This window comes from Serinus canaria, chromosome 10 (genome assembly GCF_022539315.1).
Source record: "Serinus canaria isolate serCan28SL12 chromosome 10, serCan2020, whole genome shotgun sequence".
NCBI classification, from domain to species: domain Eukaryota; kingdom Metazoa; phylum Chordata; class Aves; order Passeriformes; family Fringillidae; genus Serinus; species Serinus canaria.
In genome coordinates this window covers 6,906,680-6,924,520 of record NC_066324.1, presented here as the reverse complement: position 1 = coordinate 6,924,520, position 17,841 = coordinate 6,906,680, and the positions used below count along the sequence as shown (strand labels likewise).

Below are 17,841 nucleotides of genomic sequence, written 5' to 3'. Positions count from 1 at the left end.
GCCCAATTGCAGGTTTTGCAGAAACAGAGAAATCCATCTTCTTGTCAGCTATGACATTTATATGATCCCTAAATCCTGAAAAAGCTCTTCAGAAAGCATACATTGTCTGAAGGGAATTTTGCATAAGCACAAGTCCTGCTCCCAGGTCCTGGTCTGAGATCCATGCAAGGAAGGGACATGGCCAGAACACGCTTTGCTCCATGACAGGAGCCATGAAAAGGGCAGAACAAATTTAAGCCTTCCTGGACAAGGAACTGTGAGTGCCAGAAGCCTCTGAGGGCACAGATGAAGATTTAAATCCACTGAATGCATCATGTCATGCCATCTCGTGTTGTTTCCACACACAGTGCAACACTGGAAACATTCTGGAAGGATTTGACAATTGGAAACATTCTGGATGGGTGTTCAACAACACAGTTCAGATAATTGCTGCCAGGTTTATAAAGGATGTTAACTGGGTGAGGACACACCCAAAGCTTTGCACCCACAAGGTGTGCTTCACCTGGAGCTCTCAGAACAGTACTATAAACATTCTTCATGAAAACATTCCTTCCCATAACATGCCAGTATTTCCAAGTGCTTCATCATCCTCACCCACTTCAACCACAATGGCAGATGTTTAAGTATTGGTAGGGGATGGCAGGGACTAAAATACTTGTGTGAAGTCATAGAGGAACCAAGTCCAGGCCACAGGAAATCCATCTCCATCACACACAACCTGCAATCCCAGGCCTGGGTTCAGCCTCTCAGTGGGTCACTCAGACCTGCTCAGGGGCAGCAAAGAAAGCATCCCAAGGAAAGTGTCACACATGATACCCCAGGCCATCTGCTTGTGGCCACAAGAGCACTGAGCTTGACCCTATGAGATATCCTTATGTCACCTTGCTTTTCAAAGCCACTCATTTTTGTGTGGTCCCTTTTCAATCGAAGGAAAGAACATTCTCCTCATTAATCATGTAATGTTTACACTAGACTTTAAAAGATGCCTCTACTCCTGACCACTGCCATGTTGTGGAGATGATCCCAAAGGCTAAAACTGCAGGGGAGGGAAGATGAAAAGTAGAGGGAGGGAAGAAGAGGCACCCTACATATGTAGGAGGAAGCCTGGAAGTGTTGAGATCTCAGAGAAGGAAGGAAGGAAGGGGATCTGTTTGTTGGCAGAGGCTGTGGAAAGCACTCCTGCAGAACCACAGTCCTGTAGGGGAGCCACCCACAGCCTGTTGGCAACACCCTAAAATCCTAAAAAGATCAATGCAGAGCATGCAAAACTCCTTCACAGAAGACACCTTGGGGAGGAGGAGGAGCTTTTATCTACACCAGCCTTGTGGGAGAGCATGAACAGCTGGAATCAGTTTCAGGCTCCTGCTCCGCAAGTGGGGTTAGACAGGATGATTCCAAAATGGTTTAGAGAACAGAGAAAGTGAGAAAGTGCTTATGAAAGGATTATCACATATTTCAGATATGACCAGGTATTCTAGACATTTTCTTTATTCTACATGTAAGCTCAGTGTTTCAGGATATTTTGACTCTAAATATGAAAACAGCTCCTACAGAGGAGCCTTAAGAGAATACTGATAAAAATAGGATCATTTGCATGAACTGAGAAGACAAGCATTGCACTGCTTCCTGCAGTGGTGCAAATGAAGTGGCTTCCTAGAAGTAGAAAAGCATGTTCTTCCTTGTGCCTTTTTTTAAAAAAAAATTCTTTTTTAAGAATGTTTTTTTGAACTGTACAGCGCTGCTGGGGTTCATTGATGCTGATGCATGGTGAGGTGCAGTGATTTTTTGCTCATAACATCATGGTAACATTCTTTCCACGTGTGGGAATGTGGTAGTTTGTTTACACACACAACACCCCATCCATATTTCAGGTGAAGTGAAATCCCAAGTTAACCTGGCACAGAAGGAGAGGTAGCAGGCAATGGGAGGTGAGACAAGCTTGAACCACTGAAGGACAGAAGTTCAACGTCTCTTTTTTCTTTAGCCTAAAATGTCTATGTGTGGACAGCCAACATCTGCTGTGTCAAAAATTATCCTCTTTTATATACTAATAGTCAATGCAAAGGTAACGTGAGTGGAACTGCATATCTGTGGGATGGATGAGAAACTGAAAGTTTGTCATAGAGAGGAAAAACACATGGAAGCGAAGAGAAAAACACACCTTATTTTCTATTTTTTAGGAAGACGGTTATAAAAACCATCAAAAGAGCAAAATTAAAGCCATTTAATTCAACCAGCTGCAGATCTGCAGAGTGTTCTCCAACTCTCTGAGATTGTGTCTGACCCATCCCTTCTCCCAGCTGCCCCTCCTGCAAGTCTTGCCAGGAGTCTCTGATGTGCTTTAAATCCAAATCACACACATGCTCCCAAGTAAACCACTGTCTTAACCAACTCCAAATCTTACACATGGCAAAGGCCAACAAAATCATATCTGAGATTTCTCTTCATTATTAACATAATGTCCTGGAGAAAACAGCTCAAGTATGGGCTCTGTGGGGCCCATGGGTCAGACTGGAGAGAGAAAGCAGCCAGGTGGGATGCACAGCTCCAATGCCAACACTTCCAGAGGTACTACAGGTTTACTAACATGAGAGGATGGAGTTAGTAGACATTCAAACACAAAACAGTTAGTCACATTAGTTGGCTTTGTACCTTCTCCTATGAATGGGAGGCTTCTTTATACCATCCCCCAGAATTCGCATTGAACTGAAAATGAATCATGGAGAATGGTCAGCAGCTTGAATGAAAAAAAAATTAACAAATGGCAGCTAAAGGATTAATATCCCCAACACACAGACAGAGGGAATGGACATACAGGGAAAACACAAAACGGAATATGAAAGGAAGTAATGAGTCTCTGTGTTTCTCCTCTCTTCTACAAATAAGTCTGGGGTTTGGTTGGTTTTATTTTGTACAGAAAGAAGACTGCACAGGTATTGACCATGTTACAACTTTGTTGCTGCCAAAGCCAGGTCAGTTTAAAGTTTAGATAAGGCCAAACACTTTGACAGAAGCTGTTAGCAATAGTGATTAACAGCAGCTCCAGTTCTGCAGCGCTTAATCCATCAGTGAAACATGAGGGTGTTTCTTTGCCCAGCCTGGATGTTTAACACACACTGCAGCTTTGTTGAAAGACAGGCATTTCAAATCTGCTATGAATGTCAGGAATTAACTGAAGGATGAACATCCTTTTGTGCAGCCTTGCTGGTTTTCTTTGTATTTTTAATAGCAAAATGCAGACACAAGGATTATCTGTGAAGTGCATTCGAGGAGAGATGGGAAGCAAAGGGGAACTGAGCATCTTTTCACATTTTCTTTGTTTTTTCCTGATCTTTTCTGTGAACAAACTTCTACACTCATCCCTTTTACAAACAGAAAACACATAACAGTGGGAAAAGACCAGATTTTACAAAAAGTTTTTTTTTTCTGTAGGCTTTTTTGGGTCCTCTAAGCTTGACTTAGCTATCTTTGTCATCAAGGTCTGGACTATTTTTGCTGTGGACAGTGGCTGCAAGTGGTTGCTGGGGCAGGAAGCACCTCTCAGAACTCAGCTGATAGTGCACTCTGTCATCCCATTCCTCCTCCTGGCTGCACAGCCCAGTTTTGATCCTTGGGCTGGCTTTGGTGGCAACTATACTTTATTTGGTTATTCTCCTCCTCATTTAGCGAGGCCAAGCTGCTCACAGAGCAGAGCAGTGCCATGGGTGCCCAGAGGAGGGGAGGGAGCACAAAGGGTGGTGGGAGCAGCACCACCAGCCCATCAGCAGGACAAACCCCAGCCAAGGCTTGTGCTCAGGGTTACTCCACTTCAAAGGTTTGCAGAAGTCAAGTTGCAATAAGGACATTTCCTCTTCTACTGGAAAAGCACCTACTGCATGTGAAATAAATGAATAAGCAAACACTCCAAATTTAACTGATTTGAGTGAAAGTCACTTGTTAGCTCTTCACTTCCTCAGTATTTGTTGTTTCTCACTAAGCAACAAGAGTCTCAACATCACAACAGCCACATATGAAAAGAACAAAGAAAAGAACAAAACAACACAGCAAATAATCCAAATTCCTTTCTAAGAGAAGTATAAAAACAAACATGAATCTAATCAACACCACAGACCCACCCAGCTTTTCTTTTTTAATTACCCTACATGACAGCTATCCTTATGTAGCTGCAGCTGAATGTGAGAACATATGAGAAGAATTACTGTTCCTTTAACTCAGATTTTCTTACACTTACAATGAATGTATTTTCTCATATCAGAAACAGCTTCCAAAGTGGGATGCAGGAGAATTTAACCCCATCTGTTCAGTGTTAGCAGTGACTGCCAGCTATGCAGTTTATTACCCTCAGAAACCCTTATGCATCATGCCCAACACTTAAAAATCAATCTCTCCAAATGAGTTTATGAGCTTATGGAATCATTCTGTCATAAACATGCAGGTATGCTGACTCTTTTGTTGCTTTTAAAAATTGATGGGGATTTCTTAATTTATTTAAATACTACCTAGAGACCAGGAATGAAGCCCAGAAAAGGTGACAGTGTTAAACAACAACAAAAATCTGTATGTTACTTAGAAAACCCTGAATGGTTTTCAACATTGACTTTAAAACCTGAAGGTGATATTCCTTTAGTGATACCCACAGATGCTGTATGTAAAGGATGCATACATTCCTGATGGGAAGCTGCTGCCTCTCCCGGGATTATCCAAAGGGGTCAGAATTTTCAGGAACCCGTGGTGAGTTTTAATTTAATGCCATCCAGCCCCATATGCAATGTCTGTGTTTCTGTTAACAGCAGAACATTTGCCGTGAGGACACAACAGGCAGCCAGAGAGTGGCACTACCCTGCACACCTGGGGAGGCACTGCCCTGGGAGCTGTAGGGAGGATTTGGCACCCTGAGCCTGCTAAAGCAACTGGCCATTTCTGCTCTGAGAGCATTAAAGTACATTAAAAACACTGGCCAAACCTCTACTGGGCTCAGAATACACAGGGTTTGGCCCCAAGCACCCCACAGCCCAAATGTTGAACAGTGCAGGGCATTGTAGGGAATATTCTGGTGTGCATCTTCCTTTATTTCATCTCCTTCCCCACTGAAATGGGGGACTGAGCAACTTTTCTTCCCACAGTCACTTGGCACCAGCATGGACACACTCATGTGGCTCGTACACCTCTACCCCTTGTGCCTTCTGAAAGAACAGATGGGAAAACTCCTTTAAATCTTCCTGAACAACACCAGGGACAACAGTGATGAGTTAGGTGGAACTTACTGTGCATGAGGGACTGAGAGGGAACCAATTCTGTGAAACAGGGAAGACCCATCTCACCATAATGAAGAGCTTCCACAAAATTTTTTTAAACCCTGGTGCCTGTGTTATCCCTTAATACAATCAGAGCAATGATGATCATGTTTATTCTGTGGTCAGTGAGATTTAACACTCCAATAATTCCTTTGTACAGAAAGAGGTGGTGACAGCTCTAATGGAAGACCTGTCCCGAGGTAATTCCATTTACTCTGGAAAGCTCAAGCATACTGTAGGTATTAAGTACTTTAATCCTGAAAGTTAATTTCGGAAAAACCAAACAAACATACATTAGGAGATTGTCTTAACCTCTTCAAAACGAAAAAGAAATAATCAAAAGTGACGTGATCAACTCTTCAGTTTTATCATGTTAGCTTTAAAGCTCAGATAAATACGCATGAGTGGGTGCAGAGTGAATCAAAGCAGCTCTTCACTCACCTCCTCTGATTGATTTCTGCCTCGTTGGTGGCATTCTTGCCCGGCCCCCAGCTGTGCCTGCGGAAAGGGGACAGCGGCCGCATGGAGTTGCGCAGGACGGATGAAGGCGTGGGCACGTCCGTGATGCTGTCCAGCTCCTCTTCCTTCTCTCCTCCTTCTGAGGACACCATGTTGGTGCAGCTGCCATCCAGGCTGTGCCTGTCCTTGGGCTGGGTGAAGCTCCCCACGGGTGGGAAGGGGAGGGATGTGTCGCTGCCCAGGGATGAGTTCCTCTCCAGGGACATGGTGTCGTCTGCAGAGGAGCTGGAGCTGGTGACATCGCACGCAGACTGCTCCTCTTCAGGCTGCTGGGGTAAGAAAAATTAAAAGGAAGGTAAAGTAGAATCATGGACTGGTTTGGGTTGGAAGGGACCTCTAAAGATCAGCTAGTCCAACACCCTTGCTGTGGGCAGGGACATGGTTCACTAGATCAGGTTGTTCAAAGGCCCATCCAGCCTGCCCTGAACACGTCCAATGGAGTGAATACATTTAACATTTTAAATAAATGCAAACATTTTGTATTTCACATGAGCTGAGAGATTTTTCAGTTGATGGCAAATTAACCATCATAGAACTGAGACTTTTTGCTCTGGTTTCAAAAGAGGTTAAAATGTTCTGCAGGGTGATCTCTTCCACCCCATAAGTCCCTGGCTGCCATAACCCAGCTCAGATCCTCTGCCTGCCTTCCTCTCCCCAGTTCTATATTTCATTCTGCACAGCAAATCCTGTTCCTCTCACCATTTCTGGCTAAACCTGTTATCAATCAAGGTGCCATAAAACTGCCAAAGGTTTACTGAGAGCAAGTAATGGGGAAAGGGGTTATCACAACTCCTGATGACAAACTCCAGCCTCTCCTGTGGGACTGGGATGGGCTTGTAGAGCTCAAGGGCAACACACTGCTCCACTGCACCATGCAACACAAAAAGGAGAATTACTCAGCAGCAGAAAACAGACAAAAAAAAAAAAAAAAAAGCTTAATTCTCATCCCCAACTACTTAACTACTTTCCATTAAGCAGAGAGTTAATACCAGGGTTTGCAGCATTTTTCAAATCCAACTGTCATTGAAAAATATTGTTCTACAGGAACAGCCGCCAAATTAGAGATTTTGAGTTATACTGTAATTTTTGGGTTTAGTTTGCTCCAAAAGCAGTATGTAGAAGCCAAACTGGCTCTCTCTGGCCAAAGGCCACATGCTGACCATACAGCCCCAGAAGATATCTCGTTCCCTGTGGCCACCATCATAAAAAACACAAGCACCTCTGACATCACCTCCAGTCTGAAATAGTGTTTGCCCTGAGGGACTGACATGGGAAGTTTCAATTTATCCTGCTGCAGAGCCCTGTATCATTTAAAATAATAACAGGCAGAGTGCTCTGTCAGGCTATACACCACAGAGCAGTCAGCAAAACCCTGGTGGTTAATTGTCCTCACACAGTGGGTTCAGGGGGCTGGGCAGGAGCTGAGTGCTCCAGGGGCTGCAGGCTGTCAGCAGGCATTTGGCAGAAGACAATTAGATACAAAATCCTGATCTTGGAAGGGAAAGATGGGCATCAGACCACATAGAGGGAAGGATGAGCAGGAATGGTATTAAACAGACCAGAGACTTTTGTTATTCTGTGCTTTATTTGAGGGGCATACACTATAAGCTATAAGCTTTTTATTTGACTCAACAAAACGAAACTGAGATATTCAAAATATCTTCTAATCGAATATTTCACTATTCAGAGAGAAGCCCTGTTTCAAGCTTAGCTATTTTTATTCTTAGTTCAGTTTAACAGGTACACAATAATGTTCCTGAGATGGTTTAACTAAATGCTGTCACACTGCTTCCCCTCTCACATCCATCAAAAGGAAACAGAGGGGGGAAAAAAAAAAGAAAAAGAAAAAGACAGCATCCATAGTACAACACCAAAATACAAGAACCTTTTAAACACAAAGCATTAAAAACCACACTATAAATACATCCCTCCAAAAACATTCACTTCACCTTAAGGTATGTCAAATACTAACAGTGAATTTCAGAAAACTGTGTTCTCTAAACTAGCGAACATTTGATACATTTGAACAGGAAGCTGAGGTTTAAAGAAAAGAGAGCTGAAATGGAAGCCCTGAGAAATTTCTGATGATGTTCAGCAGTATTCAAGATAATCTGATATTTGTGTGAGTCATGATGAGAGCTTACTGAATTGCTTAAGTACAGACAAATCAAGTAGTCATTAGGTGGATAACACTCCTACAGTGGAGCAAACAGTCTGCCACTTTTTTAAGACAGAAAAATACTGTCAGGCATTAGATCAGACTGGATGGGGCTCTGGGGCAACCTGGTTTAGTGGAAGGTGCCCCTGCCCGTGGCAGGGGGTTGGAACGAGATGAGCTTTAAGGTCCCTTCTGTGATTCTGGGACTGGGGCAGCAGAGCAGGAGAGGAGAGGACTGACTTCACTCCATCAGCTGTGTGAAGCATGGGACAGGTCAGAAACTTTCAATGTGGATGCAAATCTAGAAACAATAGTGCAGAACACCAAATTAAATAGAGAGGGATTGGAGTAAAAAGAGGAATTTTTATTTCCCAGATGAGAATACTGCTGCAGTTTGAAATACACAACAAAACCCACTTCCCTAACAAAGAAGATTTAGGGCTTTTATCACAAAATTCAGCTCAAGGAGATGTCTGAAAAAGGGGAAATACATTTGATCCATTTTAACTTTTACCTTGAGCATTCGACTGACAACAGAACACAATGAACAATTCCCTTGAACTCGTGGCCCATGCATATTCTTCTAAAAATATTCTGCCATCATTTCAAGGATTTTTTTTTTTTTAAACAAAGAAAACTCTTAATATGAAAGACGACTCTGTCTGAAAAAGCCAAGTGTGGCTGACACATCTAAAACATCTATATTGTAGTCACCACTGCAAAAAATTGGCTATCTGGCCAGAAAATATGCATTGCTCTTTAATCCTATTTGAGAAAGAAAATACCATGTTTGCAGAACAGAATGCGTTCTTTTCTTACAGAAAAAAAGAAACGTTACAGAAATACTAATTTTCTTCAAGTGAGGTGTGCTGGATTGCACCTCAATGAATTTAGGACTTAACTGTGGGCAAAAAAAGCCTTTACAGATGTTTGCTAATAGGCATTTCCTTTGCCCTCAGTATTTGCTGAAAAGCTTCTAAGAAAAAAATAAGATAAGGTGTAAGAGAGAGTATTCTGAGAAAGGACACATGTACTTCTCCATGAATAACAGAAATCATTGGGATGGTGGGGGTATAAGATAACTTCTACTAAATCCCTCCACTGTAGGAGGTCTTGATAAGGGGAATTCAAATGTTCTTTCAATCATTTCCATGATGACAACATGCAAAGTGCTGAGACACAAACCTTCTCTGTCCCCTGACCTGCAAAGACATTAAAGGTGTTAGGGTATTTTAAAAAATAATATGAAAAAAATTACACCTTGTAATCTTGAAGTTTATTTGGAATACCATTCCACTAAAGGAGTCAAAACCTTTAGCTGGCTTGATATATAATTGAGCAGAGTAATTTTTTAATTTGGATATGCCTATGGTTCTAAAATTAATTTCCCTAAAATTAACCTCAACAGTGGCCTTCTACAAATTATTTATCATAACTTTTATGATTTGGAGTGGATGCGAAAACCTTTCCGTCACAAGTTTTATTCCTTTGGGTTTGTTTCTTTTTTTGCACAGCTGTTGGATTTTTTTTTTTTTTTGTTTGCTTTTGTTTTTTTAAGAGATACAACAACTCTGCAAAAATAAATGCAAAACATTTATGTATTTGAGTATTTTCTCTGAGCAAACCAAAACAAAGGCAGAAATTAAACAATATTCAAGACTCTGAGTTGCAATCCTTTCCTTTGACAACGATCTGTGGGTTCCTGACTCCCTTCATCTGAATCATTTCCCAAGAGCCACATTAAAAAGCTTCCCAGTAAGGCTGGACTTTGGTGGCTGGTTGAAAGTTAAGATGAGCACAGCACATGGGCTCCACCCCAGGATGTTGCCAGATGATTGTGAGAAATGACCTTGTGCAGCATTAATCATTCCAGAAGGAGGATGCTGCAAAGCCTGCCCAGATGGCTGTCTGGGACAGAGAGGGAAAAGCAGGATGACGAGGACATGGGAATGAAGTGCTGACGCAAAAAAAAAAAAAAAAACCCCAAACCGAAAAACAAACATTTTGCTGAAGCCATAGACTTGGAAGCAACTTCTGAATCTCAGTGATAGCCTGTATATTCTGAAAAAAGGGCAGGTTTTAGTGTTACAGCTCCCTGAACTGACAGCTCATGTTCTACAGCTCACACATGTCCTAGAGAGAAAAAGAAGTGCAACAAGCACAGGAGAAGGGAAGGAGATGGGAGAGGAGCACACACCAAACACCAGGGACAGGGTAAGGCACCTGCAGATTTTGTGACCCCACAGACACCAATTCTTCATGGTCCTGGGACAGAACCAGGGCTTTCAGTCTATGCATTTCAAGTGGAAGCAGCCCAAAGACCTTGCACAGACAGCAACTTGTTCCCCCTACATTTATTTTAATGTATTAAGCAGTTAGCAAAGAAGGAGTTATTTCTACATTAAATAAAAAAAAAAAAAAACAAAGAACCCCACAAAAAACAACTCTAGTAGACAAAAATTCAACTCTTGCTCCACAGAAAGGGGAAACAAGAACAGAACTAGTAATAACAATAATCACCATGATACTGAAAGGTTTGAGATCCTCTTTTTGTTCATATTCTGTCTCTTCCCAATTTGACACAGAAACTATTTAATAGGTTTATAAATAATCAACTACAGCCACGACAAGCATCTCACACAATATTTTTAGACAAGAGATTATAGCCACCATTTATTTTGGTGGTCATTAAAAATATCTATAATTTGCATTTCTACCACCTGTATTCAGTACTGTAAAACCAAAAAAGATTTAATTAAGGAACAAGCTCACAATACTAAATTAGTTCTTCTGGTCCTTTTGAAATAACTTTAACTGTAGAAAAAATACTCAGATAAATCCTGAGAAAGGAGACAAGGAACCAAATTGGTCAGGAAAACGAAGACAAAGCAACTGAGGTCGACATTAGCTTTGAATAACCTCCTAAGCTCAACTCAGGAACCTTTTGAAGCCATTTGAAGACAAAGTCTGCAACCCACTGTATAATGAGAAGAACGCAAAGGCTACCAAATCAAGGAATTCCATTTCTACAAAGAAAAGAATTCCTGCCTCTGCCCTCTCTCCACTGGCAACTGAAGATCTGTTTTCCCCACCACCTTCTCCCTTCCCTATGGCATCCCTGCTACACTGCACTACCTACTCTGGTTACATTTTAACCTTTCTTTCTCCTATTTGATGCAAGGATTCCTTCATCCTATTTGAAGAAGGAATCTTTCCACATAACAAAGGTGAAAAGCTAAAATTCTTTATAATAAAATATTTGCTGTGTTCCCACTGCACTCTTCTCCCACACTTTCCCATACAAGCATTAAATCAGGCTCAAATGGCAGCTGCCTGTCACAGTCTGTGACACTCTACACAAGGGAACTGCTCTGCCAAACAGCCTCGTCCCCTGACAGCCCAGGGCCCCAGATCCTTCTGACTGCAGGGTGGGAAAGGGCGAGGCTGGTGAGCTCTGTGCCCTACCACGTGCATGAAGGATGACTTTACTGCTCATTTATAGCACATGAGGTCACTGAGCCTGGGCTGTGGTGTTTCCCATTCTGCTGGAAAATATTCACCAGCATCTGATTTGATTTCAGCAAACAGAACTGTTTCAATCAATACATTTCTCAGAAAGCCAGAGTGAAAGCTACTCTGAGAGTTATGTTTTTCAGAGCAGGAGCTGTGCCTGCTCAAACCTGTGAGCTGCAGCTGAACCAAAGAGTGGGATTTCATGGAGACCACAGTGATGGCTGCTCTAAAGAAGGGTCACATCACTTTATTCTTTCTTGTTGCTTTTTCATCATCTGCTTATGCCAAGAAGAGTACAAATTACCAGCAAGACAATTCTTCAAGAGCAGAAGCCTAACGACCCCCTGAACAAATTCAGGCTGCTCTGACGTAGATGCAAAAGACTGATGCCAAAGGGAGGCACATCCTCTGCTCAGGAGGCCAGCTCTGCCTCTCACATCTCTCCCACTCCTCCTCAGCATCAGAAAGGGTACAGGGATGACTAAGGTTAGCAATGACATTTGTTGTTGATTTTAAGCAAACTTGAAAACACTTTCATTCTACTTGCACGTAAACAGGCATTAGAGGTATGTCGCCTAGGAAACAAAACTATTCCCTGGAATTGGCCTGAAGTATTTAGAATAAGTGTTTCCTTCCTATGACACTGAATTTACAGAAAAACACTGGTTCCTCTGAGAATTACAGCATATAAATCTGAAGGTATCAGCACAGAGGTCATGGTTTACTGGAGAAAAGCTCTTTGTTACACGAGTTAAAGATGGATTTCATCTCGTCTGTGCAATCCCTAATGACCTTGCAAGAAAATCCACCTTTTCAACTCTTTCTCTGGTGCCTGATTTACTTTTGGACAGACAAAATTACTTCCATTTTTTTAACCACTGGGGGCTGCACAGCTTTTGGAATTCTGCTGCAAGTAAATACATCCCTCATGTCGCTGCATCCAAGGAGGAGACCAGATCCTTCCCATCTATTTGGTTCCAGGATAATCACTTCCAGGTTTCCAACTCACCAGAGAAACCAAGATGATCTGTGTGTGCTGTATGGGTTTATCAGGGGCTTTTTTAACCATATCCCAACCAGGGTTTCTTACCTTCCCAAAGACAAGGTCTTCCATCCCATCACCAGGCAAGGGGAAGAGGTCAGACTCACTCCCAGACTCTCTTTTAAGAGCACCCTGTGACGAGGCACAGACACTGCTCAGCCCATCCTCCAAGAAGTTCTCACATTCTGCAGGAGCAAAGCACAAAGAGTCACAGCCTAAGGCTTTCTGCAGCATCCACACATCAGACTCTTCTTCTCCCAGTGAATTCCAGGATTTAAAACACACAGCTTTACAAATAAAGCTTTACACACTGCCTGTGAATTCTCAAATGATTTATTCCAAAGTTTAAAACTCCTTTTTAAGTGCATCATTGAAGCACATGGTGCAAACTAAAATTCTGCATGAAACAGCTGTAAACACTTGTAGCTTGAGGTGCTGGTAAATATACTGCATTATGAGGTATCCCATAACAGTGCATGTGGGATGTTTCCTATTGATTTCAACAAATGCAAAATTAGATTCATATTCAATAAATATAAAAATATAACTTGTCAATATTTGCTTTCTTTCTCAAAGAATCAATTCCTTCTAAATGTCAAGGTGCTTTTAGTGCGTATTTGGACAATTATTTAATTTCTTCTACACTCCTTACTGAAAAAAGCACTAGTGTGAATTCCATTACACGCTTTACCTTTTCAAGATTCAAAAATTAAGTGATTTTTTTTAGAAACCTCTCAGCTTTCATAACTCCTGACATTGAAATATAAGCATGTTGCATCTCTTTTTTCTCAAATGTTTCCAGCTGTCTGCACTGGGTTAATCAGAAGTACAGAACTAGACTGCAGCCCCTGCAAAAGCCCTCTTTCCAAAACCTTTAACAGACAAGTATGTGCCTAAGAAATGCATGTATATATTTTATTTGTTCATCCTTCAGGCAAAAGCATAAATGACAATTTTGGCAAAAACTGAACACTCAAATTTCCCAGCTCAAAGTATTTTCTAATTATTAGTTTGCTCCATTTTGTTTTTTTTTTAAGGTGCTATTTAGCACCTCCTCTAACTAAACAGATCCAAAATGTGCTCAGCTGTCTGGAGAGGAGCCAGGGCAATAAAATATTAGTTCAGTCTTAAATTATACCTCACTAACTCCATCCTTGGTGACATCAAGCTTAAACATCACTGAAAAGATGACAGGTTTGGTAGCTTAAGGTCACCTCTTTGCCTTCCCCATCCTTAATATGTGCCTGACAGCAGCTATGGAACACCCTGGCCACATCCCAACTGATGGCAGTGACTTCATTTCTGGGGAAAATAGAATTACTTTGATAGTGGTGGGTCTGACCCCATTTAGGGCAGGGGGAGTTGAAGCCAGTCAGAAACCCCATTACCCCATAGAGGAATTTCCACACTGTAGAGATTTGGAAAAGCACTTATTGCATGCTGCAGCTGCTCCTGTTCCCCTTTCAGTAAACCTGGAAAATCTGAACTGCTTTTCCATCACCGAGGGGGAGAAGGGAGGGGAGAGAAGAAGGGGGGGAATGAAGGGAAAGAAGAGACGGAGCGGCTGTGGGGACGTGGGCCAGGTGCTGTTCATCCAGCTGGCAGCCAGCACAGCATGTCCACAGCCCAGACTGAAAAACAAAGGGGCTCCAGCCACGTTCCACTGGAAAATCAGGGGGGACAGCTCAGATGTGGATGGATACCTCACCCTGAGGATAAAGCGTGAGAGGCAGCAAAGCTCCTCAGGAGGAGCCTGCCAGGGGCAGAGGAGAGGAAGCAGAGAGGAAGAAGGATGAGGAGCAATGTGATGGGGACCCCTCCACACAGCTCAGCTCATTTGTGCTGAGAAACTCATTCCCAAGTCCTCTCTTCCCTTTACTTTTGGTTGGAGGTGTGCACATTTTCTCCATTTTCTCCCTCCCTTTTTCACAGTTTGCTGGGTTTGTTTTGAATTGCACAGACACTGCACAAAGCCAGGCTCTGTGTCTCACACCCCTGGCAACGCTTCTGTGCATAATATAAAGGCAAAAAAAGTACAGAGAAAAAAGCTGTAGGAAGAACATTTCCAAGCAATATCTTCTGTACATTTTCCAAACACTTGGGTCTTCCAAGTCAGGGCTGAGCCCTTCAATTCCATGCTGATAACTATGTGTCTGCTACACTCCTCTGCACACCTAATTCCAAAAGCATTGACAGAAAATTAGAAGCTCCAGTTCCTGGAGTTACCTTCTAAGATTTGAGGTCTCTGTCCTTGCAAGTGATTTCAGGAGATGAAAAAGGCCTAATTCCTTATCAAGTACTGTATTTTTAAGTTAGCCACACTGGCAGCTTGTGGTTTTATTGCTGTTAAGTGTTGCCAGATTTTTCTTGCCCTCTCTATGCTGCCCAGCACCACAGAGCAGCAGGAGGATGCCTGTGCAGTAACAATATTATTTCTAGAAAGGCCAGAACCTGCATAACCTGAGATCCTTCTGCTGCTTCAGTCCATCTGGAGAGCACATTTACTTAAAAAACTCTCTCTTCATGCATGTATTACAGGCATGTATTACTATAATTATTAATATCAATTTGTATATACAGCTACCTAATTACATAGTTTATATTATGTTTCTATAGTGTAATATTGCATTAGATAATTAATAGGTGTGCAACTGATAGTGATCCATAGGAATACATGATTATATATTTGGCAAGTCAAATGAGTCCATGTAGCATAGCAGACAAATGGTTTGCAGTAACTGTTGCCTGAAGCATAAAAATACAGTACCAAGAGGCAAAGGATTCACAGATAGACTTGGTAAAGAAGAGACACAGCATTACCACAGGTTCTCTTTTAAAAACACTCTTGAAACAGCTATTGCTGTAAATGACTCTTCTAAAAAGAGTCATTAACAACTTCTTCTCAAACCATGACAGGCAGTATTTTTGTTTGTTTGTTTTTAACAAAAAAGCACTTATTTAACTTTGAGTGAGCTACAACTTCTATATAGGATAAATCCCTCAAGTCACTAACCCACACTATCACTTCTTAGCCTACAGTCTGACAGACTGAATTTAAATTTCACACTGACACTCAGTCATTTTCTTTCAAGTCTCAGAGAAATTGAAGGAGATTTGGGTGAGACCACTGCTCAGAAGGACAGCAGGGCAAGAAGCCTCCTTTCCATGAGCAGCCTAAGCAAAGTCCCTATTCAGGGCCCTGATAAATTACTCTATTTGTTTTGAACACTCATAATCCAGTGAAAGGAAATGCTTTTTTTTCTTATCTTGGACACCAACCCTTCTTTGAAGCTTGCCCAGACTAGATTTTCTGTCCCAGTGGAAGAGCCAGAAAGCACCAGCCAGCACGCAGGGCTGGGATGGGATGGGGGCTTGGCACAGCTGGTGGCCAGGGTGTGGGAACCACGGCTCTGAACAGCCTTCCTGCTTCCTGAGCCTGGAATCATGGCAACTTTCAGAGGCACAGGAAAAAAAAGTAAAAATCTCAAGCCACTCAATTGGGTTTAACTGTGGATTTAGGTGTTCAAATTTCTGGCTTTTTTCTTTATGAAATTATCCTTTTAGCTAGAAACCATGTCTGTGCGCTCCTCACAACACCTTTTAGGTTTATTTAGGGAAAAAAAAAGAGGGGGAAATCAAAATACTGAAGCACTTGAAATGCAGAGTTATTTGAGATGGTGACACACTACACAGCTCCCTGCTAGTCAAGTGCTGCAGCCATGTGCTAACAATGACTCACAGCACAATCATTACACAGTTTCTTTAATTTATGTGTTTTCCCCATCCAGGCCAGGATGTAAAAAACAGGGACAAAAGGAGGGATAGAAAAGGTGAGGAGGAAAGGGAGAAAAGGAGGGATAGAAAAGGTGAGGAGGAAAGGGAGAAAAGGAGGGATAGAAAAGGTGAGGAGGACAGGGAGGAAAGGAGGATAGAAAAGGTGAGGAGGAGGGCTGCTGCTCTGGCTCACCTGGAGACTCCCGCGTGCGCTTGCGCTCCAGCAGGGAGGGGTCCGGACATGGCTCCAGCGGACACCAGCTCCCACGGTTTATCTGGAAAACACATCACAGCACATCAGAGAAAGGCCACTCTCACCAGCACCCCTCTTAGTCTCTTCTCCAATATCTCTCTGCATCAGCCAGCAGATTCAGAGTTATGGCTTAATTTTTTCCCAATAATAAAAATGTCAAAAGTAACATACGATTTTGTTCTTTTCTGCATCACTAAACAAACCATTAGAATATGCCAAAGCAAAGCCCTTTATTTCTCCATGGAAAGTTTGACTTGAAGGTGGCTCCTGCTGAAGGAAGGAGATCAGAGGGAAGATGAGTCAGTGTTTAAGCTACTAGTAGAGAACTGGATAACCTTGGCTTCAAGTCCCACCTCTACTTGTAGCGGGACTGCAGGAAAATACTCTTCTGCTTTATGCCTCGGTTCACTACCTATAGAAATTCCTTACCACCCATACTGCTGTACAGATTATTAGCTCAGAGATAGCAAAGTGCTCTGGTGATGTGGAATAGAGGCCTTGGGATGTGCCCAAGTCATGGTGAGAACCAGAAGCACTTTGGGCCTGCATTAACTGAAATGATGATGATAGAAACGCCCATTTTAACACTGACACATCACATGCTTTATTTCAACATCAGCCCTTATCACCTCACCCCGTCCTTCACCCTTTCCATGACTCCCAGTCTTTTAGCAAGGATGACTGATCTGTTCTCAGCCTCCTCCTCCCTCTGCCTGTGCTTTCATCTTCCTCACTCGGGTTGTGTTGTCCAACATTTTGACTCAGAAGTCTGCTGGACTATCCACAGTCCTTGGCTCATCCAACATTCACTTCCCATCACTTTTGCCTGCAGCTGGCAGACTCTGGAAGCCCCTTTAGTCTCTTTGCCATTTCTGTGAGCCAAATGCCTTTATGTACTGTCAAGTGCATGCAAATCTCACCTGTCCCACACCACAAAACCCAGAAGTTACTTCCCTTCCTGACCTGTCTCAACACACACGATCTCACATGTTAAGTTACAGCTAAAAGAAAGCTACTGAAATGGATGACAGCCTGATTTTATTTGCCAAGTATTTCTCCTACCCTTTCTCTGGCTTTCCTTTTATCTCATTTCCTTCCCTACCTTTCAAATAGCAAAGTTTTACTATTTACTTTTAGCCTCTGACCTATGTTCAAATCTCCTCCATGATCCTGCTCTATTTTTGCAGCCCCTTGCTGTATTCCCATCCCCTCAATGTTCTCCTTCCTCCTATGTTATGAAATGCACTGGTTTTGCCTTCTTATTATATATTTTTTTAAATAAATTAAA

The 17,841-nt window shown here is 42.3% G+C and overlaps 1 protein-coding gene across 14 annotated transcripts in view; it reads right to left on the bottom strand.

Annotated features, from left to right (window-relative positions):
* AKAP13 (A-kinase anchoring protein 13) overlaps window positions 1–17,841 on the bottom strand; it is a 208,409-nt gene that overhangs the window by 45,970 nt on the left and 144,598 nt on the right. For 8 of the 14 annotated variants that reach the window (XM_050978263.1, XM_050978265.1, XM_050978267.1 and 5 more), the window contains 4 exons: window positions 16,494–16,575; window positions 12,575–12,711; window positions 5,736–6,082; window positions 2,653–2,706 (listed from right to left, as the gene is read on the bottom strand). In XM_050978263.1, the coding sequence (XP_050834220.1) occupies window positions 2,653–2,706; window positions 5,736–6,082; window positions 12,575–12,711; window positions 16,494–16,575 (620 nt within the window). The remainder of the gene's footprint in view (window positions 1–2,652; window positions 2,707–5,735; window positions 6,083–12,574; window positions 12,712–16,493; window positions 16,576–17,841) is intronic. The other 6 variants (XM_050978264.1, XM_030228276.2, XM_030228278.2 and 3 more) reach the window with 2 other exon arrangements.